At 36.4% G+C, this 17,607-nt stretch overlaps 2 protein-coding genes and 1 long non-coding RNA gene across 3 annotated transcripts in view; 1 reads left to right on the top strand and 2 right to left on the bottom strand.

The window, feature by feature from the left end:
• Positions 1-10,221, top strand: part of slc5a10 (solute carrier family 5 member 10) — a 40,849-nt gene extending 30,628 nt beyond the window's left edge. Inside the window, exons 10-15 of the mRNA XM_034300143.2 lie at positions 1,862-1,969; positions 2,382-2,532; positions 2,763-2,931; positions 7,594-7,809; positions 8,317-8,407; positions 8,777-10,221. Coding sequence (XP_034156034.1) covers positions 1,862-1,969; positions 2,382-2,532; positions 2,763-2,931; positions 7,594-7,809; positions 8,317-8,407; positions 8,777-8,973 — 932 coding nt within the window. The 3' untranslated portion in view covers positions 8,974-10,221. The remainder of the gene's footprint in view (positions 1-1,861; positions 1,970-2,381; positions 2,533-2,762; positions 2,932-7,593; positions 7,810-8,316; positions 8,408-8,776) is intronic.
• LOC128317552 (uncharacterized) lies at positions 7,734-8,776 on the bottom strand. Its single transcript, XR_008301045.1, has 3 exons — positions 8,613-8,776; positions 8,331-8,392; positions 7,734-7,831 (listed from the first exon to the last, which is right to left on the bottom strand). It is a non-coding gene; the product is annotated as an uncharacterized LOC128317552 (long non-coding RNA).
• Positions 10,222-13,483: 3,262 nt separating the features above from the next.
• grapb (GRB2 related adaptor protein b) overlaps positions 13,484-17,607 on the bottom strand; it is a 9,542-nt gene continuing 5,418 nt past the window's right edge. Inside the window, exons 4-5 of the mRNA XM_026928812.3 lie at positions 14,491-14,659; positions 13,484-13,663 (exon numbers count right to left, since the gene is read on the bottom strand). Coding sequence (XP_026784613.1) covers positions 13,484-13,663; positions 14,491-14,659 — 349 coding nt within the window. The remainder of the gene's footprint in view (positions 13,664-14,490; positions 14,660-17,607) is intronic.

The following is a 17,607-nucleotide window of genomic DNA, read 5'->3' as shown; positions in this document are numbered from 1 at the left end:
TAAGAGTTTATTAAAGTGTTTATTAATAAGAGTTTATTAAAGTGTTTAGTAATAAGAGTTTATTAAAGTGTTTAGTAATAAGTGTTTAGTAATAAGTGTTTATTAATAAGTGTTTATTAATAAGAGTTCAGTGATAAGTGTTCAGTAATAAGTGTTCAGTAATAAGAGTTTATTAATAAGTGTTCAGTAATAACTGTTTATTAATAAGAGTTCAGTAATAAGTGTTTATTAATAAGAGATTATTAATAAGTGTTCAGTAAAATTTCTATGTAATTTGAAGTTTACTGAAAGCTTTGAGGCAGCGTGTGCGTACGTCTGTTAAGACAAAATTCCCAGAAATGACCTCGAGGCTAAATAAACCATTAGTTTTCTCTTTACTTTCCTACAACAAGACAAAACAAGCTGCTGATCTTTAATCAGTTTCATGGCCTCACCCCAAGGCTGAATCACAAACCCCTCCGAACTTTCTGCAGAAGTTCCCTACATAGGGCACAGACGCCATTGTCTTCACTTACTACACAGTGTGCGTTGATGAGACGTCGGAAGGAATTTGGGATTCGGTCTAATGCTCTTCTCGTTCTTTATCCATGTTAATAAAACTCATGTAAAAAAAAAATAACTCAAGACTGAATAGTTTCTGTGAATCAGAGTTTCTGTGAATGTGACATCATCGTTCCCATGACGATGTGGCTATTAACTTACTCATTATTTACTCTATTTACGGTTCATTTTAAAAATATATATATGTTGGTTCTTATTTATCAATCTTTTAATAAAGTAGTGCGTAAATGTTTTCATGGTCAAACAGAACTACAAATTCCTGACGGATTGACAAAAGTTTCCTTGTTGATAATCACCTTGTGTTTCATGTCAAAGCTGATTTGCATAAAGCCACGCCTACAAATATCCATAAAAGGCAATGTTCGCGGAGAGCTGAAAGTGAGTAAGCATAGTAAAGCTACGTAAAGCTAAATAATAAATTATTTTAAAGTCAACGCAACCAACGATGAATCTGAGCAATGTCCTAATTATAAAGATTTTAATAGAATGTTAGCGGAAACAATTCGCACGACTTTTTCAGTTCCTTCTGAAACAAACAGCGAACCTCATCATCTCCGACTGTGTGTGTACTGTAACTGCGACACTTCATAGGGTGAGTCTGCACATTTCCTCATTTCCTGATCTCGGCTGCGTTCGACTCTATTTCTGTCACTGCTGAAGTTTTTGTAGGTTCATGTTAAAATGCTATTGATCAGGAAAAGGCTGGCTGTGTGGCTAGAGGAAATGTCAAAAACACCTGTAAAACACTGCAGTGGAAACAGCTTTAATTTTATCAACCTGTTTTCTGCAACCGGTTGTGTTGCATGTTGTGATGTTGTGATGTGTTCAGCTGCTGGATTTAGCTGAAGTGTGTAATGTTAGGAACGACTCAGTCCGCCATTTTGTTGTATTCAGGTTAAGACTATAGATCGGCAAAGTTACTGAAATTTATTGTTATTATCCGCTCTAGCTGTGGTAATATGTTTGTGTGTGTGTGTGTGTGTGTGCGTGTGTGTGTGTGTGTTCAGTTCAGCAATTGCAGTGTGTCAGCTACCACAGATACAGTACAGTGTCTTATTTTATGGATTTTCTATCAATGTTCATTAAATTGGTGTGTAACTGAAATAAGTAAGTGGTTCAATGTTAGTGATTCTCCTTATATGGAAATTTACACAAACTCAGGACACGGATCATTTTCCGAACTGGAACTGGATTCTCACAAACACCATGAAGAAATTTACGAATGAATGTGTTGGTTAAATGAGGCCTATTGTGCTTATACTGTGTGTGTGTGTGTGTGTGTGTGTGTGTGAATTCCCAGATTCAGTGGGCTGTGTGGATCCTGAGGAATGTATGAAGGTGTGTGGAGCGGAGGTCGGCTGTTCCAACATCGCTTTTCCCAAACTGGTCATCGAGCTCATGCCTAGTGGTAATAAGATGTGTTGTTTGTGTGTGTGTGTGTGTGTGTGTGTGTGTATTTGTGTGTCCTGTATCCTTTTTTTCTTTTTGCTAACAGGAAACTAACAGGAACTTGTTCCACAACATTTAATGTAACTATAAATGGATGAAATGTCAATGTGTCGTTATTTAATAAACAAAAAAATTGGAATCGTTGCGTAACTGCTGTGGTATAAGAGGAGTAAAACACTTAAGGATGTGTTGTTATAGGAAAATAATCAACTTCAGGGTGCTAACAGTAACTCCGCTTCATCACACCACAACGTTTGTTGTTTATTTTCCTACAACAACACACCCCCAAGTGTATAATTCCTCTCATCCCACAGCAATTGGGGTGAATTTTTTGTTTTGTGTGTGTGTGTGTGTGTGTGTGTGTGTTTTAGGACTGCGAGGCTTAATGATCGCAGTGATGATGGCCGCCCTGATGTCCTCGCTGACCTCCATCTTTAACAGCAGCAGCACTCTATTCACCATGGACATCTGGAAGAAATATCGCAGAGGAGCCAGCGAGAAGGAGCTGCTGCTAGTCGGCAGGTTGTGGGCTTCAGTTTTTTTAAAAGAAACCTTATCATTAACATTAACATTTTCTTTATTTCAATTTAAAAAAATGCAAAAAAAAAAAATTGTATAAAAACCATTTATTCCACAGTACTGTTGAATTCTCATTTCTGATTGGTCAGAAGGTGCGGCAAGGCAAAACACAGGTTTATATTAACGCGCTCGATTACTGTCCATCGTGATTACGTGTTTTTGCGCCGTCGCAGGATCGTGACGGTGATCCTCGTCGTCGTCAGCGTGGTTTGGATCCCGATTCTTCAGAGCGCCAACAGCGGGCAGCTCTACGTTTACATCCAATCAGTGACCAGCTACCTGGCCCCTCCTGTTACTGCCATTTTTGTCATGGCAGTATTCTGGAAAAGAACCAACGAGGCAGTACGTATGCATTCCTCAACACACACACACACACAGCGCTCAGGAGAAACCGAACCCTGTAGCACATGATGCCACGTTTATTTGTATTTGTATGAGTGTATGTTGCGTTACGTGAAATATCAATCAGGAAGGGAAGGATGGCGAGAGCTGATGTGTCACCACAAATTATCTACAAACACTTAAAGGCGAGAAAAAGGAAGATAAATGCAGAGAAAACTAGTTCAGGAATGAAGCAAGGAATGTAAATATCATCAGAGGTTGAAAGTCTGAAGGTAGATGTTCAGCAAGAACGTTGTAATGTTATGAACCAAAACATACATTTATGATTAATAAATATTCAACCGTTTCTGTTTGTGGCTTTGACCTCAAGTGTCACTTTGGGTCAAGTAGCTTCCTTATTTTTTTAGACAGAAATAATTCTTTGGAAAGAGAAATGATGAAAATAATTGAAGAACATTTATAAAATTGATCGTAACTGCTGTGTTTATGAGATACATCCTTTGCTTTGACACTTACTTTGTCTCGTTTATAGCTTTATCACCAACGTTTGTGTTTCCAGAGTGAATTTTTAAGCAGCTTACAAAGTTCATGTGCTTAAAAACATTTTACGATGTTTTAAAAACAGTTTACGATTTTGCGGTGTCTTGCTAACATGACAAGCTGCGGTATTTTTTTTGTTTTGTTTTATTAACGTGAAGAAAAAAGAGAAGCTGGTGAGGGAACGACTGTTTAAGTAAGTAAGAACAGTAGCTAAATTGTTTCCACAACTGGAAATGGATAAAAAATATTACGTGTCGTTCATTAATAAGTTAAAAATTGTAATCGTTGAGAGGGATAAAAAGCTTTGTGACATCCTGTTATAGGAAAAGAATCACCTTCGTCATGGTAACAGTAGATCCGCTTCATCACACCAAACCATCACTGATCATTTATTTATTTTTTTAATTAGTCATGTCGCTTGTAGTTTGTAATTTGTGGGCGTGGCTTGTCCAATATTTTTTTCCATTATGATGAAACAGTAGTAGCTATATGCAGCTTCTAAAGCTAACGAGTTAAACACAAATGTAAAAACCAGTTGCTTGATTAACGTTACATGCTCTGCTTCATGCTAGCTTCATTCTCAGATTCGATTAGCAAAGCCAGCTAACTGTACTAGCTACGTACATTCACCAGAGGCACCGACAATCTCTGCTACGTTCTTCCAGACTTTATATTTTCTTCGTAATGTTTTCGTACACATTTAAAGAGAAACTATGCTTCAATTTGTACAGTACATCAGCGTCATACTTAATTTGTATAAAATTGAGAAAATCTCAAGTCAAATGTCGCTTTGGTGCTGAAATCACGGCTCCGTGTCGCAAACGTATGTGGAAGGTGTGTGAACGTAGGATCGCTATTCCGCACTGGCTAATATCTTACGATTACGACATCCTGTGCATGACTTCTATCTTTTTGCCCTCTTTTTTTCAGACTCTCGCTCTGTCCTCTCTCTCAGCTGACTAACCAGAATGTCTGGATGTTAGTCAGAGCGCAGTTTAACCGCGCACTGATGGGGAAGCGGATGTTGAAAGGCTCAGTGTGTGTTTGCGTCTGGTGTTTAAATAAGAGGAAGAGATTCCAATGAGTCATTACACAGCCCCGCCCACTAATATCTTAAGCAAACAGCAGATCAGTTACTTACGTGGGAACAAATAACGTCCTTGTCATCTTAACCTTGGTTCAGTGAAATGAGACACCATGAGAAAACACACGGCATGTCAACCTCGTCTTCGGCATGAACATAAGATGTGCGATCAAATGACGTTTGACCTTTAGCGAGGTGTTCTGTTCGTTTCGTGATGACCAAATTCGTTTCATTTGAGGTCAAACATTTTGGACACTTTAGACTAAAGTTCAACTTGTAGTATTTAGGTCACGGACGTGTAATCAAATTTGAGCCACAGTTTGCGGTTTATGTAAAGCGTGCAGACGACAGATTCGGCTGCTAGATACGTCCTGCGCGAAAGCCTGAGGAACAAGTTAGTAAAACAAAAACGCTTTTCAAAAATAACGAAATGAAACATTTCTAAATATCAGACATAACTGTATATATAATATATCCTCTTGCTTCTGATACATGTCCAAAATGATCCAATAAGGAGTAAAACACTTCTGAGTTTGCTGTTATAAGAAAATAATCAATGATGAAGTGAAGATCCTGTTACCGGATCAACCAGAAGTTGATTATTTTCCTATAATAATCAGAACGTCCTGATGTGTTTTATTCCTCTTGCACCACAGCAACTTGCTGAAGATTACAATTTTTTATTTCTTAAAGAACTCCACTTCGTACTTTTTATCCATTTACAATTACGTTTAATGTTGAGGAACGTCTACGAAACAAGTTCCTGTCCTCACTTATGTTATAACAGCTATAAACTTCAAATTAAGTTCTCTCGCGAGCTTAATAACAAAAAAATAAAACGTCGTGTTGGCGAGAAAACGCAAAGCGTAAACTCTTCGTAAGACTTACTGACTCATTTACAAAGCGCTGACACTGGAGACTCCTTCCATAAACGTTATATAAATGTCTCTTCAAGGAGAACTTCGCCATAGTTTATTATTCGATTTAGATTACATGGCGTGTTCACATCCAAGTGAAATACAGAGTGATTTGGAAGTGATTTATATTTGATTTTTTATTTTCCTAAAAGCAGTCTTATCCATCAATGTGGACATTACGCACGAAAGCATGCTGTGATGTCATATCGTGAAGTATATCAGGCTCAGGGAAGATAAAACAATTATCAGAAATAATTTCCTCTCTCATCTGATGTTCTTTCTGAAAGTTAACAAAGGCCTCTGAGTGCTAGCAGAGCGTTCACAGGGAAAACCTGTTCGTCCAACTGAAAAACATTATAACATTCCAGTAACGCAGGGAGGAACACCTTTACACCAGGGTGGGGCGTTTTCTTTTTTTAAAAAAACCTTTCAGCATGGAATGCAGGATGCCCCCGAGCTACAGAAGACACCAGCGCTTCTCACTTCTGTCACTTTCTAAATTTCACAACCTGACTGCCGTTTCAGCTTTGCAAACACTATAAACAATGAATCACGCTACGAATAATTTGCACAGAATTATGCTAGCAGGTGATTCTGTTTTAGAAACAAAAAAGAAATCCACTAGTTATGAAGTTTTATATATATATATATATATATATATATATATATATTTTAAAATTCAGATTTGTCAAACAAGAAACTAATATAAAGGGAAAAAATTGTGTCAGCTAAAAAGGATTTTTTTTTACATTAAGATCAAGTAAGTAAAATTTGATTTTAAAGTTTTGACACAAAACAGTTCCACGAGTGCTATTGCACAAGCTCAGATGTGATCTGGGCAAGTTTGGACTGATCATGAATGTGTGAGACACTGGACAAGCTAAAGGAGCATGTTTCATACTCATTTTGAATATTTCAATTCAGTTCTATTTAATTCACAGCAGTTACAGTATTGCCAGTGTCACATAGTATTTTCATGGAATTTTATAATGATTAAAAAATGAATATTATTTAAAAAATAAATTATTTTTATCGTTATAATTTTTTTAATAAATTTGCTATCAATTTTTATGATTTATAATTTATAATTTTTAAATAGAATTTTAGTAGAATTTTTTTGATAATATTTATAGTATACACTTTTATACAAACATCAATAAATAAATGATCTTATTTCCTTACAGTCGTTAACTTCCAGACATGAAATTTGTCCTAAAGACGGATCTGATTTTGCACTGACAAAGACTGAAGGTTTGCAAGCCCACACTTCCCCGTAAGGAAGTGAGTAATGTAATTATTACGGAGTATCTCTGAGAATTTGTTCCGAATCCATCACTTCATGTCAGTAATTTCTTACAGACTGCACTTTCTTGCGTCTGGAAATATTACGAGGTTGTTTATCTTCCCTGAAATGAGCGGTAGACATAACCTCAGGTAATATCCTGTATATCACACCTGAATTGACACGTTTGCTTTATTTCTTCTGGGAAAAGACGTTTTGTAGTTTTTCCTGAGTGTAAAAACACTCCAGGAAGCGCTCACTCTTTTCTGTGAGCCAAAAGTATAAAACACACAACAATAAAACAATTTTAAAGAGTTTTAAGAAAGTTATTGAGTTCGTAGCATAAGTTTAGCCTACATACATGTTATGATCAATTCTGTGGCCACGCCCCCTACAACAACTGCTTATAATAAAGATCAAAACAATCAGTTTGGATTAAAATGAGGTGTGTGTTGTACAGGTGAAATTTTTGTTGTGAAGATTTATCCTGTGCAAAACATTCATAATTATGAAAAATACAACCAGAAATCTAACTGTGCTGTAGCTAAAACATAAAAAAAAAACTATGACAATTGCAGTTGGTGATCCTCGATAAGTTTTGGGAGTATCATATTTATTTATTCATAGTTTGACAAAATTTTTAGTTGATTATTGCCATTTTGCTGATATTTATCGGATTTATTGTATTTCCAACCAGAAACGGTGTAACTTAGCCAACTGCTATGCAACATAGCTACTTATGAAAAAATACGTACACAACGTAGCTACTTATGAAAAAAATATTGTTTAGGAGTATAATAGTTCAGATTGTTAAATGAATGAAGTTGTTTTGTGTTTAGGGAGCGTTCTGGGGTTTGATGGTGGGTCTGGCTGTCGGGGTCACGCGGATGGTTCTGGAATTTGCCTTCCCGCCCCCTCGCTGTGGCATCTTCGACCCTGCGCCGCCCATCCTGCGGCGCGTGCACTATCTGCACTTCGCCATCATCCTCTGCGCCATCACCGTCATCGTCACCATCATCATCAGCCTTCTCACACCCGAACCCTCCGAGGAACAGGTACACGCCTACAGTTTACACTCTGTGTATGAAATAAGACAATTCGTCAGTATGTTAGTCCTCTAGCTACTTATAATAGTCATTGTTACAATAGCTATTGATGTTAAACAAAAACAAACAGTGTCGTTTACGTGAAACGCAAATCGTACACTGGCGTATTTTTGACACAACTCATTTGAAGTACGTGGGTTGGGTCTGAATATCTCTAGACAACTTTATCGAAGCCAGTTCTTGATCAAATGCGGAAGTTTGTCTGATTTTAACAGTAAAGATTTTTTTTTATGTAAACATGGAAACCATTGATATAGAAGAATGTTTACATGCATTATTTTAATAAGTTTACGTGGAGCGTCCAACGTACAAGTCCCTGCGAATGAAGTGTTACTATAGAAACGATAACATATTCAAATTTCTGACCAATCAGATTTGAGAATTCAGCAGCGCTGTGTGATGTATGCACGCTAATGCGGTTAATGTGTTTGTCGTATGTGTGTTATTGTGTTGCAGATTCATAACCTCACCTGGTGGACCCTTAGACGCAGTGCTGACAGAGATATACCTCTACAGAAAGTATCAACACTCACTCGGAGAGGAGAGGGTAACACACACACACACACACACACACATTTATACACAACACACACATGTATACACAACACACCATCAGGAGGATCCCAAAGAAAGGGAAGTGCTTTTAGTACTCTATTTTTATTAGTTAATTTTGCTGAAAGAGAAAAGCAAAATAAAATACAATTACGTTTTGTATTGCTAAGTAATTAGTGAACAAAATATTACTCGTTTACCAAATAATTCATCTCGTTCATGTCTCCTTTCTTTTCTTCCCCCTTTCCTCTACTTTCCACCCCAAACTGAAAGCAATACTTGAAAGTGGTTTTTTTTTTGCAACACAAGGATTTTTTTGTTGTTTCTCTCTGTCTCTCTCTCTCTCTCTGTTCTCGTTTTTTAGGTTGCGAGTCCGTGTGCAGAGGGAAGTGTGTGCGCACCGCCGGCTTTTGTAGTCCTCGGCCTGGCCGTGGAGCTCCCGGGACTCCGCCTCCCATGAGTCGTAGCATGAGAGAAGACCCATTTTGGTCGCGCTTCTGCTGCATCAATGCTGTTATTCTCATGTGTGTTAATATATTCCTTTATGCTTACTATGCATAACACACACACACACACACACACACACACACACACATACACATCTAAAGTTTCAAATGAAATGAAAAAGGTTTCTAAGATTGGATGGTCAGCTTTGCATAATTTTAAGTACATGGTTTTATATGACATTGCTCAACTGGATTCAGTTAATAGGCTGATAATTAGCTGATCAGGCAGGTTAGAGCAGGAAACACACCGTGACATGCTCATGCTCCTACACACTCGTTCATATACAGAGACGTCCAGATACAAGTCCACTATATACTGTATATATACATATATATATATATATATATATATATATATATATATATGTATATAGTATATCTGTATATATACACCACTGATTTCAATTGATCAGTTATCAAAATCAAATACAAGTCAGATAAGGTAAGGAATAAAACACTTGGGGGTGTGCGGTTATAGGATAATAATCAAGCATGGGGCGGCGTGATTGAGTACGAAGTGGAGATACTGATACAGCAACGATTTTTAATATGTTATAAAAAAACAGCATGTCGTACTTTTTATTCGTTTATAGTTACATTTGTTGTTGTGGAACGTCCGCAAAACGAGTCCTTACTTACGTTGTAGCAAAAATTTTGTCACCAGTTTCGGATTTTTTTCCTCTCATGAAGATAATAAGACAAAAAAAAAAAAACACCTTTCATTCATAACAAAGCTCTAAAACTGGAGACTCCTTCCATAAACGTAAAAAAATCACCGTATGACCGATTATGCACTTTTTTTTTAATACGTTGATGTGGAGCGCCCGCCATACAAGTCCCTGTGAATGAGCTGTTGCTATAGAAACGATAACATATTAGAACTGTGTTTAGCCTTCTGACCAATCAAATCCGAGAATTTAACAGCGATGTTTTATAACTACAGTTAACAAAGGTGTTAATAATAAAGCTAACGATAAGAAAAAGGTCAGCGTGTCGCACAGCTCTCTGTTCTGTAGATTCTGTCTCAAAGCACTGGTACTGGAGACTCCTTCCATGCATGTTAAATAAACATCTCCTTACAGAAAGCCTCATCAAAGCAAAGTCTATATTTTTTTTCTTTAAAAATTTAAAAAATCTTAGATTACGTGGAGCGTCCACCTTTTTGAATTAGCTGTTACTATAGAAACGAGTTAGGTATACTATAACTAGCCTTTTGTTCCGGCAACTTTCGACCAATCAGACTCCAGAATTCAACAGCGCTACGGTTTATTGAACGTTATTTAAGTTTGGTTTAACGCTGTGTGCTAAGAATGTGGACAAAATGTACAATGCAGCAAAGAAACGATCATCCGAGCCCAGTGTTGTGTTGGTTTTAGCTCGTACCTTTCTTGGCTGTGAAGTCAAACGTATGAACCCTGCTGCACTTTATGCAAGCAGAATATCATGATTATTGTTAATGAATAGGGAGATTAGACATCTCAGGATGGAAAAAAATATGATGGACGGCTTAATCCGTGGAATACATTACGTAATTATTGGAACTGGAAATGCAGATTTACTTAGCTTTTCATCAAATCCTTTTTATTTCAGCACCTAAATCACTTCTATTTAGTCCTTTAATGCTCCATCGCTTTCACTAAACTACAGGTTAACTACAGGTTATGACACAATGATGGTGAATTCTCGATTCTGATTGGTAGTAATAGATAGTAACAACTAGAACGACAGCTAGTAACAACTAGTAGCAGCCAGTAACTTAAAGTAACAGCAAGTAATAGATAGTAACATACCATAGTAGCAGCTAGTAACAGCTATTAACAGCTAGTTAGATATAGTAACAGATATTATCAGCTAGTAACATATACTAACAGTTAGTAACATATAGTAGCTAAATGTATGTAAAATCGGATGTAGCTAAAATCGGATACAAAGTACATCGTGGCATTCTTTAATTAGTAAAAAATTGTAATCATAGGCAAACTGCTGTTGTAATAGAGGAATAAAACAGACCGTGTTTTACGGATATTCCACAACATAAAACGTAACGATAACCTACAACTATAAAAAGTATGACGTGTTGTTCTTTAGTAGCTAAAAAATTTTAATCGTAAGCAAATTGCTGTTGCTTAAGATGAATAAAACGCTTTGGAAAATAATCAACTTTCAGGCGGTAGCAGTAACTCCACTGATGATTGTTTTTCTATAAGACTGTTGTTTGTGTAATTCCTTACATTAATCACAGAAAACATTCAGTGGATTGTTTTAACGTTTACGTGAAAAATACGTAAAAAGAAAATCATGTTATACTTTCAATACCCATGCTGTGTTATGAGTCAGTTTTTTCCAGTCGCTCTGAATCCGTCAGAAGAGTGATTTACTGCAACTGATGAAGTCATCCAGGCAAGCCCGAACAAGGCGAATCAGCCTCCGAGCATTTCCAAACAGCGAGGCTCTTACTTTATATGATTTATGTAATTCACTTAAATCTTATCTACGCGGATTAATCGGTCGCCAGGAGAATTGTTTTTCAGTATTAAAGCGTATCATGTTTCACTGCTGGACATGAAAAAAAAAAAAACAATGATGTTTACTGCAAAATATTTGTAATGAGATTTTAATTAATGAATGTCATTTTTCAAATAAATTGTGAGAAATGTTGCAATTTCGAAAGAGGCGTTGGTGAAAAAAAATTGTGTATCTTGGTATTGTCATGCCCTTTGGTTATTCTGTTTCATTTCAGTGGAAGTGTGTAATAAATGCAAGAAAAACAACCCGATTAAAAACCATTAGGCAACACATTGAACTCAGGTGTGTGGGCGTGTGGGTGTGCGGCGTCCAACTGGTGCGATCACACAAATATGCATCGGTTAATAACGGGTGGAGCCGCTTGTGATTGACACTGTTGTTTCTTTTCACCTATTGCTTCACGCTTCAGTGGGAATTCCGAAAAGAGATAACAGGAACTCCACTTTCGTGAACCTGGGTCTAAACATCTAAACAATTAACCCTGTGTGTCAGAAGTGTTACAGCATAAAGAGAGTTCACACGGGAATTTCTCAAACAGCTAACAATTTTAAATTATGTAAGTAAATATTTTTTATCCGTTTATGCTTACTGTTCCTGCTGTACAAGGTAGCATTTGTGTACGGTTTTGCTAACTGCTGAAATAGAATCCTATTGCTGAAATATGAGAAATATAAAGATTTGTAGCTCGTTATATTTGTAATGTTTGTTTTTGTGTTAAAAAATGACAAATTTAAACCTGAAGTGGAGACGTACCTCAATGCCACCATCTAGAGCATATCCAGAGTGTTTACAGAAAATATAAAGTGAAAAAAAAAAACATTCATTCTTGCTTGTGAAATCTAAATTTTAGTTTTAAGCTAAAGAGAAAAGGCGATTTTTCATCATTAAAGCAAATGAAATTACTGTATAAAGTGATATTTTGTGCAACTTAACATATATGACATGAAGAAGATAAAGGTTTGTTGCTATGTTACAATTATTTCACACACAGGACTTTCTAGCTTCTTTTTTTGCCTTGTGCCAGCAAGGGAAGTTTTTTATCTAGAATATTTAAAATAAAATATCTGTAATATTTAATATTTAAGAATCAGCACTACTTATAGGTTTAAATTTAAGCAAATTTGTAAAAATGTTTATGTTGAATTATTTGTACAGATGTTCCTCAAGTCGCATCTCTGAAATTGAAGCACTATGAAATTCTAAAATTCATGCGAATGTTTCCAAGATTTTACTTTTCACTCAAATTATGCTGTTACGCTTGTAATATAATTTGTAATTTTAAAAAAAGAACAGTTAATTTAGAAAATCTCAGACCTTTGGAGCTCACTGTACATATAACTGGAAATATTGTTAATATTCTTCGTAAAAAAATAATTTGGTAACACCTTCTGCGAAGGCCAGGTGTATAATGAACTAACACACTCTTAACATGTTATAAAGCATTCTAACATTCTTATAATCACTTACGAAAGCACGTTACACTTTATAGCAACTAACACTATTATTAAGTATTGTTTGTAACATATTATAACAAATGAAATTCACTGTATAACGTACAATATGTCTGACTTCCAGCTACTTACAGCTCACAAATCTAGCTTATAAGGCGTTATAATTAGGTTATAATATCGTACGTATGTCAAGAATCTTACGTTACTTGTTGAAAGGTTTCTTTGATTGGTGATATAATGTGCTACGAACACTAGTTATAATGTATTCTGTTAATAATTCGTAAACCACTGCTATAAAGTGTGTTCCGTTTTCATTAATAATCATAACAATGCGTAAAATGTCTTCTAAAATTGTTCGAATGTGTTATGAATGTATCCGTACATTCATAGAAAGTGTTACCAAAAAAAAAAAAACGTGTTGTAGTATTTCGCTAATAATTAAGTGCGATTTAATATCAGTAGGTACTAATAATAAAAAAAAAAAAGTGAAAAATATTTCTGCTCGTTACACAAAGCTGTGTGTGATGTATAGGGACTGCGAATCTTCCTGTATGAAAAGTTTGAGGTTAAAGCCGAACCTTACATGCTTTAGTGGTACATGGGCTGGACGTATTCGGGAGGGAACACGCCCACGCGACCGCGGCACCGCCCCTTCCAGCAGTGAGCGTCTGAGCAGTCCAGAAGGTCGATGACGTCACCACGCAGGAAACGCAGCTGGGTCACATGAGGAGGCGTGAAGTCGAAGAGAGCGTGAGCATGACGTGGCCTCTGGGGGAAAAAAAATACTAATCATACTTTACATAAACACGGTAGTGTGTGTTGTGTTATTGTCAAGAAACTAATCGTTATGGCCGATAAGTAAAAAATAACACACTTAGGGGTATGCTGTTAAAGGAAAATAATCAACAACAGGACTTTGTTACTGTTATATTCCTATAAAAGCATGTCCCAAAGTGTTTTTTTTCCTCTTGTTTTACATTTTTTAATCGATTAAAAAATGACACAACATACTTTTTATCCATTTATAGCTACATTGAATGTTGTAGAACGTCCGCGAAACACGTTCTCACTTACGTTATAGCGCTTACGCTATTCCCTAACCAGCGTCTCTTTTATTCTCTCTCTTGAAGTTAATAAAACAAAAAAAGCAGCTTGTCATGTTACGAGAAATCGCAAAGAAGAGTAAACGCCTCTGTTCCGAAGACGGTTACAAAGCACTGACACTGGAGACTCCTTACAGAAAACTTCAACTTTAATTTAACTTAACAACTTTAATGTCAATTAATTTTAGATTATGTGCAGCGTTTGTGGTACAAATCCCTCAGAATGAGCTTTTACTATAGAAACGATTAGTAATCTATACGAACGCATTAATATACTACTGTCGGAGCTGCTGTTAGAGAAAATTAATCAACATTCTCTGACCAATCAGAATCCATTAACACACTTTGCTTGTCTAAAATATTTGATTACAGGATTAGGTGTAGAAATAATACCTGGGTCAATAAAATATGTACATAAATATAGCAGCATGAGTGTGTCTGTGTATTTCTGTGTGTGTGTGTGTGTGTGTGTGTGTGTGTGTGTGCTCTCACAGCCAGCAGTCTCTCGGGCTCGCGTAAGAAGACGGTCCTCTCTTTGGCGATGCTGTTGATGCGGTAGAACTCCACCAGCTGGTTGAGCGAAGTGAAAACTTCGTCCCATATGAAGTAGCGTTGCAGTCTGTCCTTCAGGACCTTAAAGTGCTGAACGTGGTCCCCATAACTGCACAAATACACAGTGTGTGTGTGTGTGTGTGTGTGTGTGTGTGTGGTGACAACACAGAGGAAAAAGAGAACAGAAATACCAAAAACGAGAAATTCAGGACAGTAGATCGCATTAGGATTTTTCATTGTCTCGTTTGGAAGCTCGTTTCTGCCACGTATGAGAAAATATTACGCAGCTTTATCTCGCAAGTGAATATCACGCAATTGCGAGTGAATGTTACTCAGCCGTAACTTTTTAACATTACTCAATTGCAAACAATTTTTATCTTGTAATTGGGAGTCATTTTAAGGGAACTGTGACATTTTATCTTGAAATTTCAAGTTAATATCACTCAATTATCTCGCTACTGCGAATTAGTTTAACGCGACTTTTTATCTTGCAACTGAGACTATATTTCGCAATTGCGACTTTTTTAGCTAGTGACCGTGAGTTAATATCACTCAATTGCAACCTTTTTATCTTGTAAATACAAATTTTTTTCTTGCAGTTGAGAACTTAATATTGCTTTATTGCTTAAGTGTGATTTATTTCACAATTGCGACTTTTTATTACTCATTTTTGAATTAGATTTAGTATCACTGGATTGCAGCTATTTATTTCGCAGCTGCAAGTTCATAGCACTTAGTCGTGACTATTTATCTCGCAATTACGACTTTTTTATCTTGCGACTGTGAGTTAATATTAATCAGTTTTGACTTGTAATTGTCAAGGTATTTTCACGTAACCGCACGTTTTTTCTCGCAGTTGAGACTAAGCTTTGCTTAATTGCGAGTTTTTATCTCAAAATTGCGAGTTAATATCACTCAACTGAAAGTTTTAATCTTTTTATCTATTGTAGGTTAATATTTCACAGTTGCGACTTTTTATCGCTCATTTCCGAGTTAATGTCACTCAGACGCATCAAATTTTTCACATAAATTTTTAGTTAGTATCACTCGACTGTGACTATCTCACAACTGTGAGTTATTTTCACACAGCTTTTTATCTCACAATTGTGGCATTATATCTCTCAATCAGGGCTTTTTATCTTTTAATTTATTTACGTAAGTTATTTTCACATAACTGCTGCTTTTTATCTAGCAATTGCGAGTTAATGTCACTGAATTGTAAACTTTTTATCTTGTAATTGCGTATTATTTTCATGTAACTGCGATTTTTTTTATCTAGAAATTGTCAGTTAACATTATCTCGCAGATTATTTCCAGCGAACAATCGTCAGATTATTTTGCGTTTTTGTAGAAACGAGCTCAACAGCTCCACTGACAGGACGTAACAAAAACACACAGAATGGTATGATGATATTTTTTTCAAAATGGCAGACAACAGAATGTTAGTGTTTAGTTTGAATGAAAGAGTTACAACCTTTCTGTTTGTTTGGTATTCAGAGGAAACACAGCATGAAGTGTGTGTGTGTGTGTGTGTGTGTGTGTGTGTTCTCTTAAGCATTCGACCTTGTGATATAACGCACTGCTTAATACAAATATTTTCATCCACATATCTAATATCACACACACACACACACACACACATATGCACGCACACACACCAATCTCCAACAGGCTTTCTTTCATCACCTGCTAGCCCAACCCAGCCTCACCTGATAAACACTCTTCCTTTCTCTCTCTCTCTCTCTCTCTCTCTCTCTCTCTCTTTCTCTCGCACTCTCTCTCTCTCTCTCTCTCTCTCACACACACACACACACACGTGGTTCATGCTGCTTGTTTGCACGCCATAAGGACCAGAACAAGCAACTGCCCCCAGGGTAAGAGGGTGGATTACATGTGTGTGTATGTGTGTGTGTGTGTGTGTGTGTGTGTGTGAAAAGAAACAGAGCACATTTATCCAAACACAGACGTAGTCTCATATTCATCAGTGTATTCTGACACTTGTGGTTTCAGAGCTAGATTAAGTTGTGTTAATCATTATAATCTCCAGAAGTTTCCGTCTCTTCTGATTCCATCTTCTGGATTCGGTGTGTATCATCTTCTTCTGAGTCAGCGCACCTGAGTCAGGCTCAGTTAAACATCTGACACAACCCTAATGCCACGTCATTCTATAACCACAAACCACCTGGTTAAATATGAGGCACTTTCAGTGAAGGAGGACCATCAGTGCTGTTGGATTCTGGATTCTGATTGGTCAGAAGGTGTTGATTAATTTTCTATAACAGCAGCTCTGACTGTAGTTCTGGCTGCGAAACAAATCACGGGTTTATATGAACGTTCTCTTTCTAATATATTAAAAATATTGTTATTTAACAAAAAAAAAGTATAATCATTGATATGATGTTGTTTTCTGATTTCACATTTATGGAAGGAGTCTCCAGTGTCACTATTTTGTAACAGTAAGTTTTCTGCCACAGGAACGTTTCAAGGACTTTCCCGGAAACAGGAGAAGCTGAATTTAATTATTTTTTTGTCTGATTAAATTAAAGAAGAGAAAAAACGAACTGCTCTGCTATCAGGTAAGTAAGAACAGGACGTTTTGTGGACGTTCCACAACATTAAATGTAACTATAAATGGATAAAAAAATGCAGAGTGGGCATTCAAGATTAGACTTTAGGCTACAGTTTTGACCCTTAGAGTGATTCACAAGTTCACAAGTACTTGCTGCCATTCTGTCCAGCTTAGTTCTGTTTGTGTGTTTTTGTTTGTGTGTTTTTGTTTGTTTGTTTTTCCAATTTCTGTTTTCTCTGCAACAATTTTTCATTTATAGTTGCTATAACGTAATTGAAAACAGGAGATAACTTTTTTTTTAACATTTTGCAGACGTCCCACAACATTAAACGTAACTATGAACAGATAAAAAAAAAAGACATGCCATTCTTCAATTAATAAGATAACAATTTGCTGTGGTATAAAAGGAATAAAATACTTTAGGACGTGCTGTTAAAAGAAATTGATTAATTTTCCTCATTGATTGTTTTCCATTAACAGCACACCTC

The sequence above is a fragment of the Pangasianodon hypophthalmus genome, chromosome 26 (genome assembly GCF_027358585.1).
Source record: "Pangasianodon hypophthalmus isolate fPanHyp1 chromosome 26, fPanHyp1.pri, whole genome shotgun sequence".
Taxonomy (NCBI): Eukaryota; Metazoa; Chordata; class Actinopteri; order Siluriformes; family Pangasiidae; genus Pangasianodon; species Pangasianodon hypophthalmus.
Note: the sequence above shows the minus strand (reverse complement) of the source record. Positions and strands in the feature narration are given on the sequence as shown.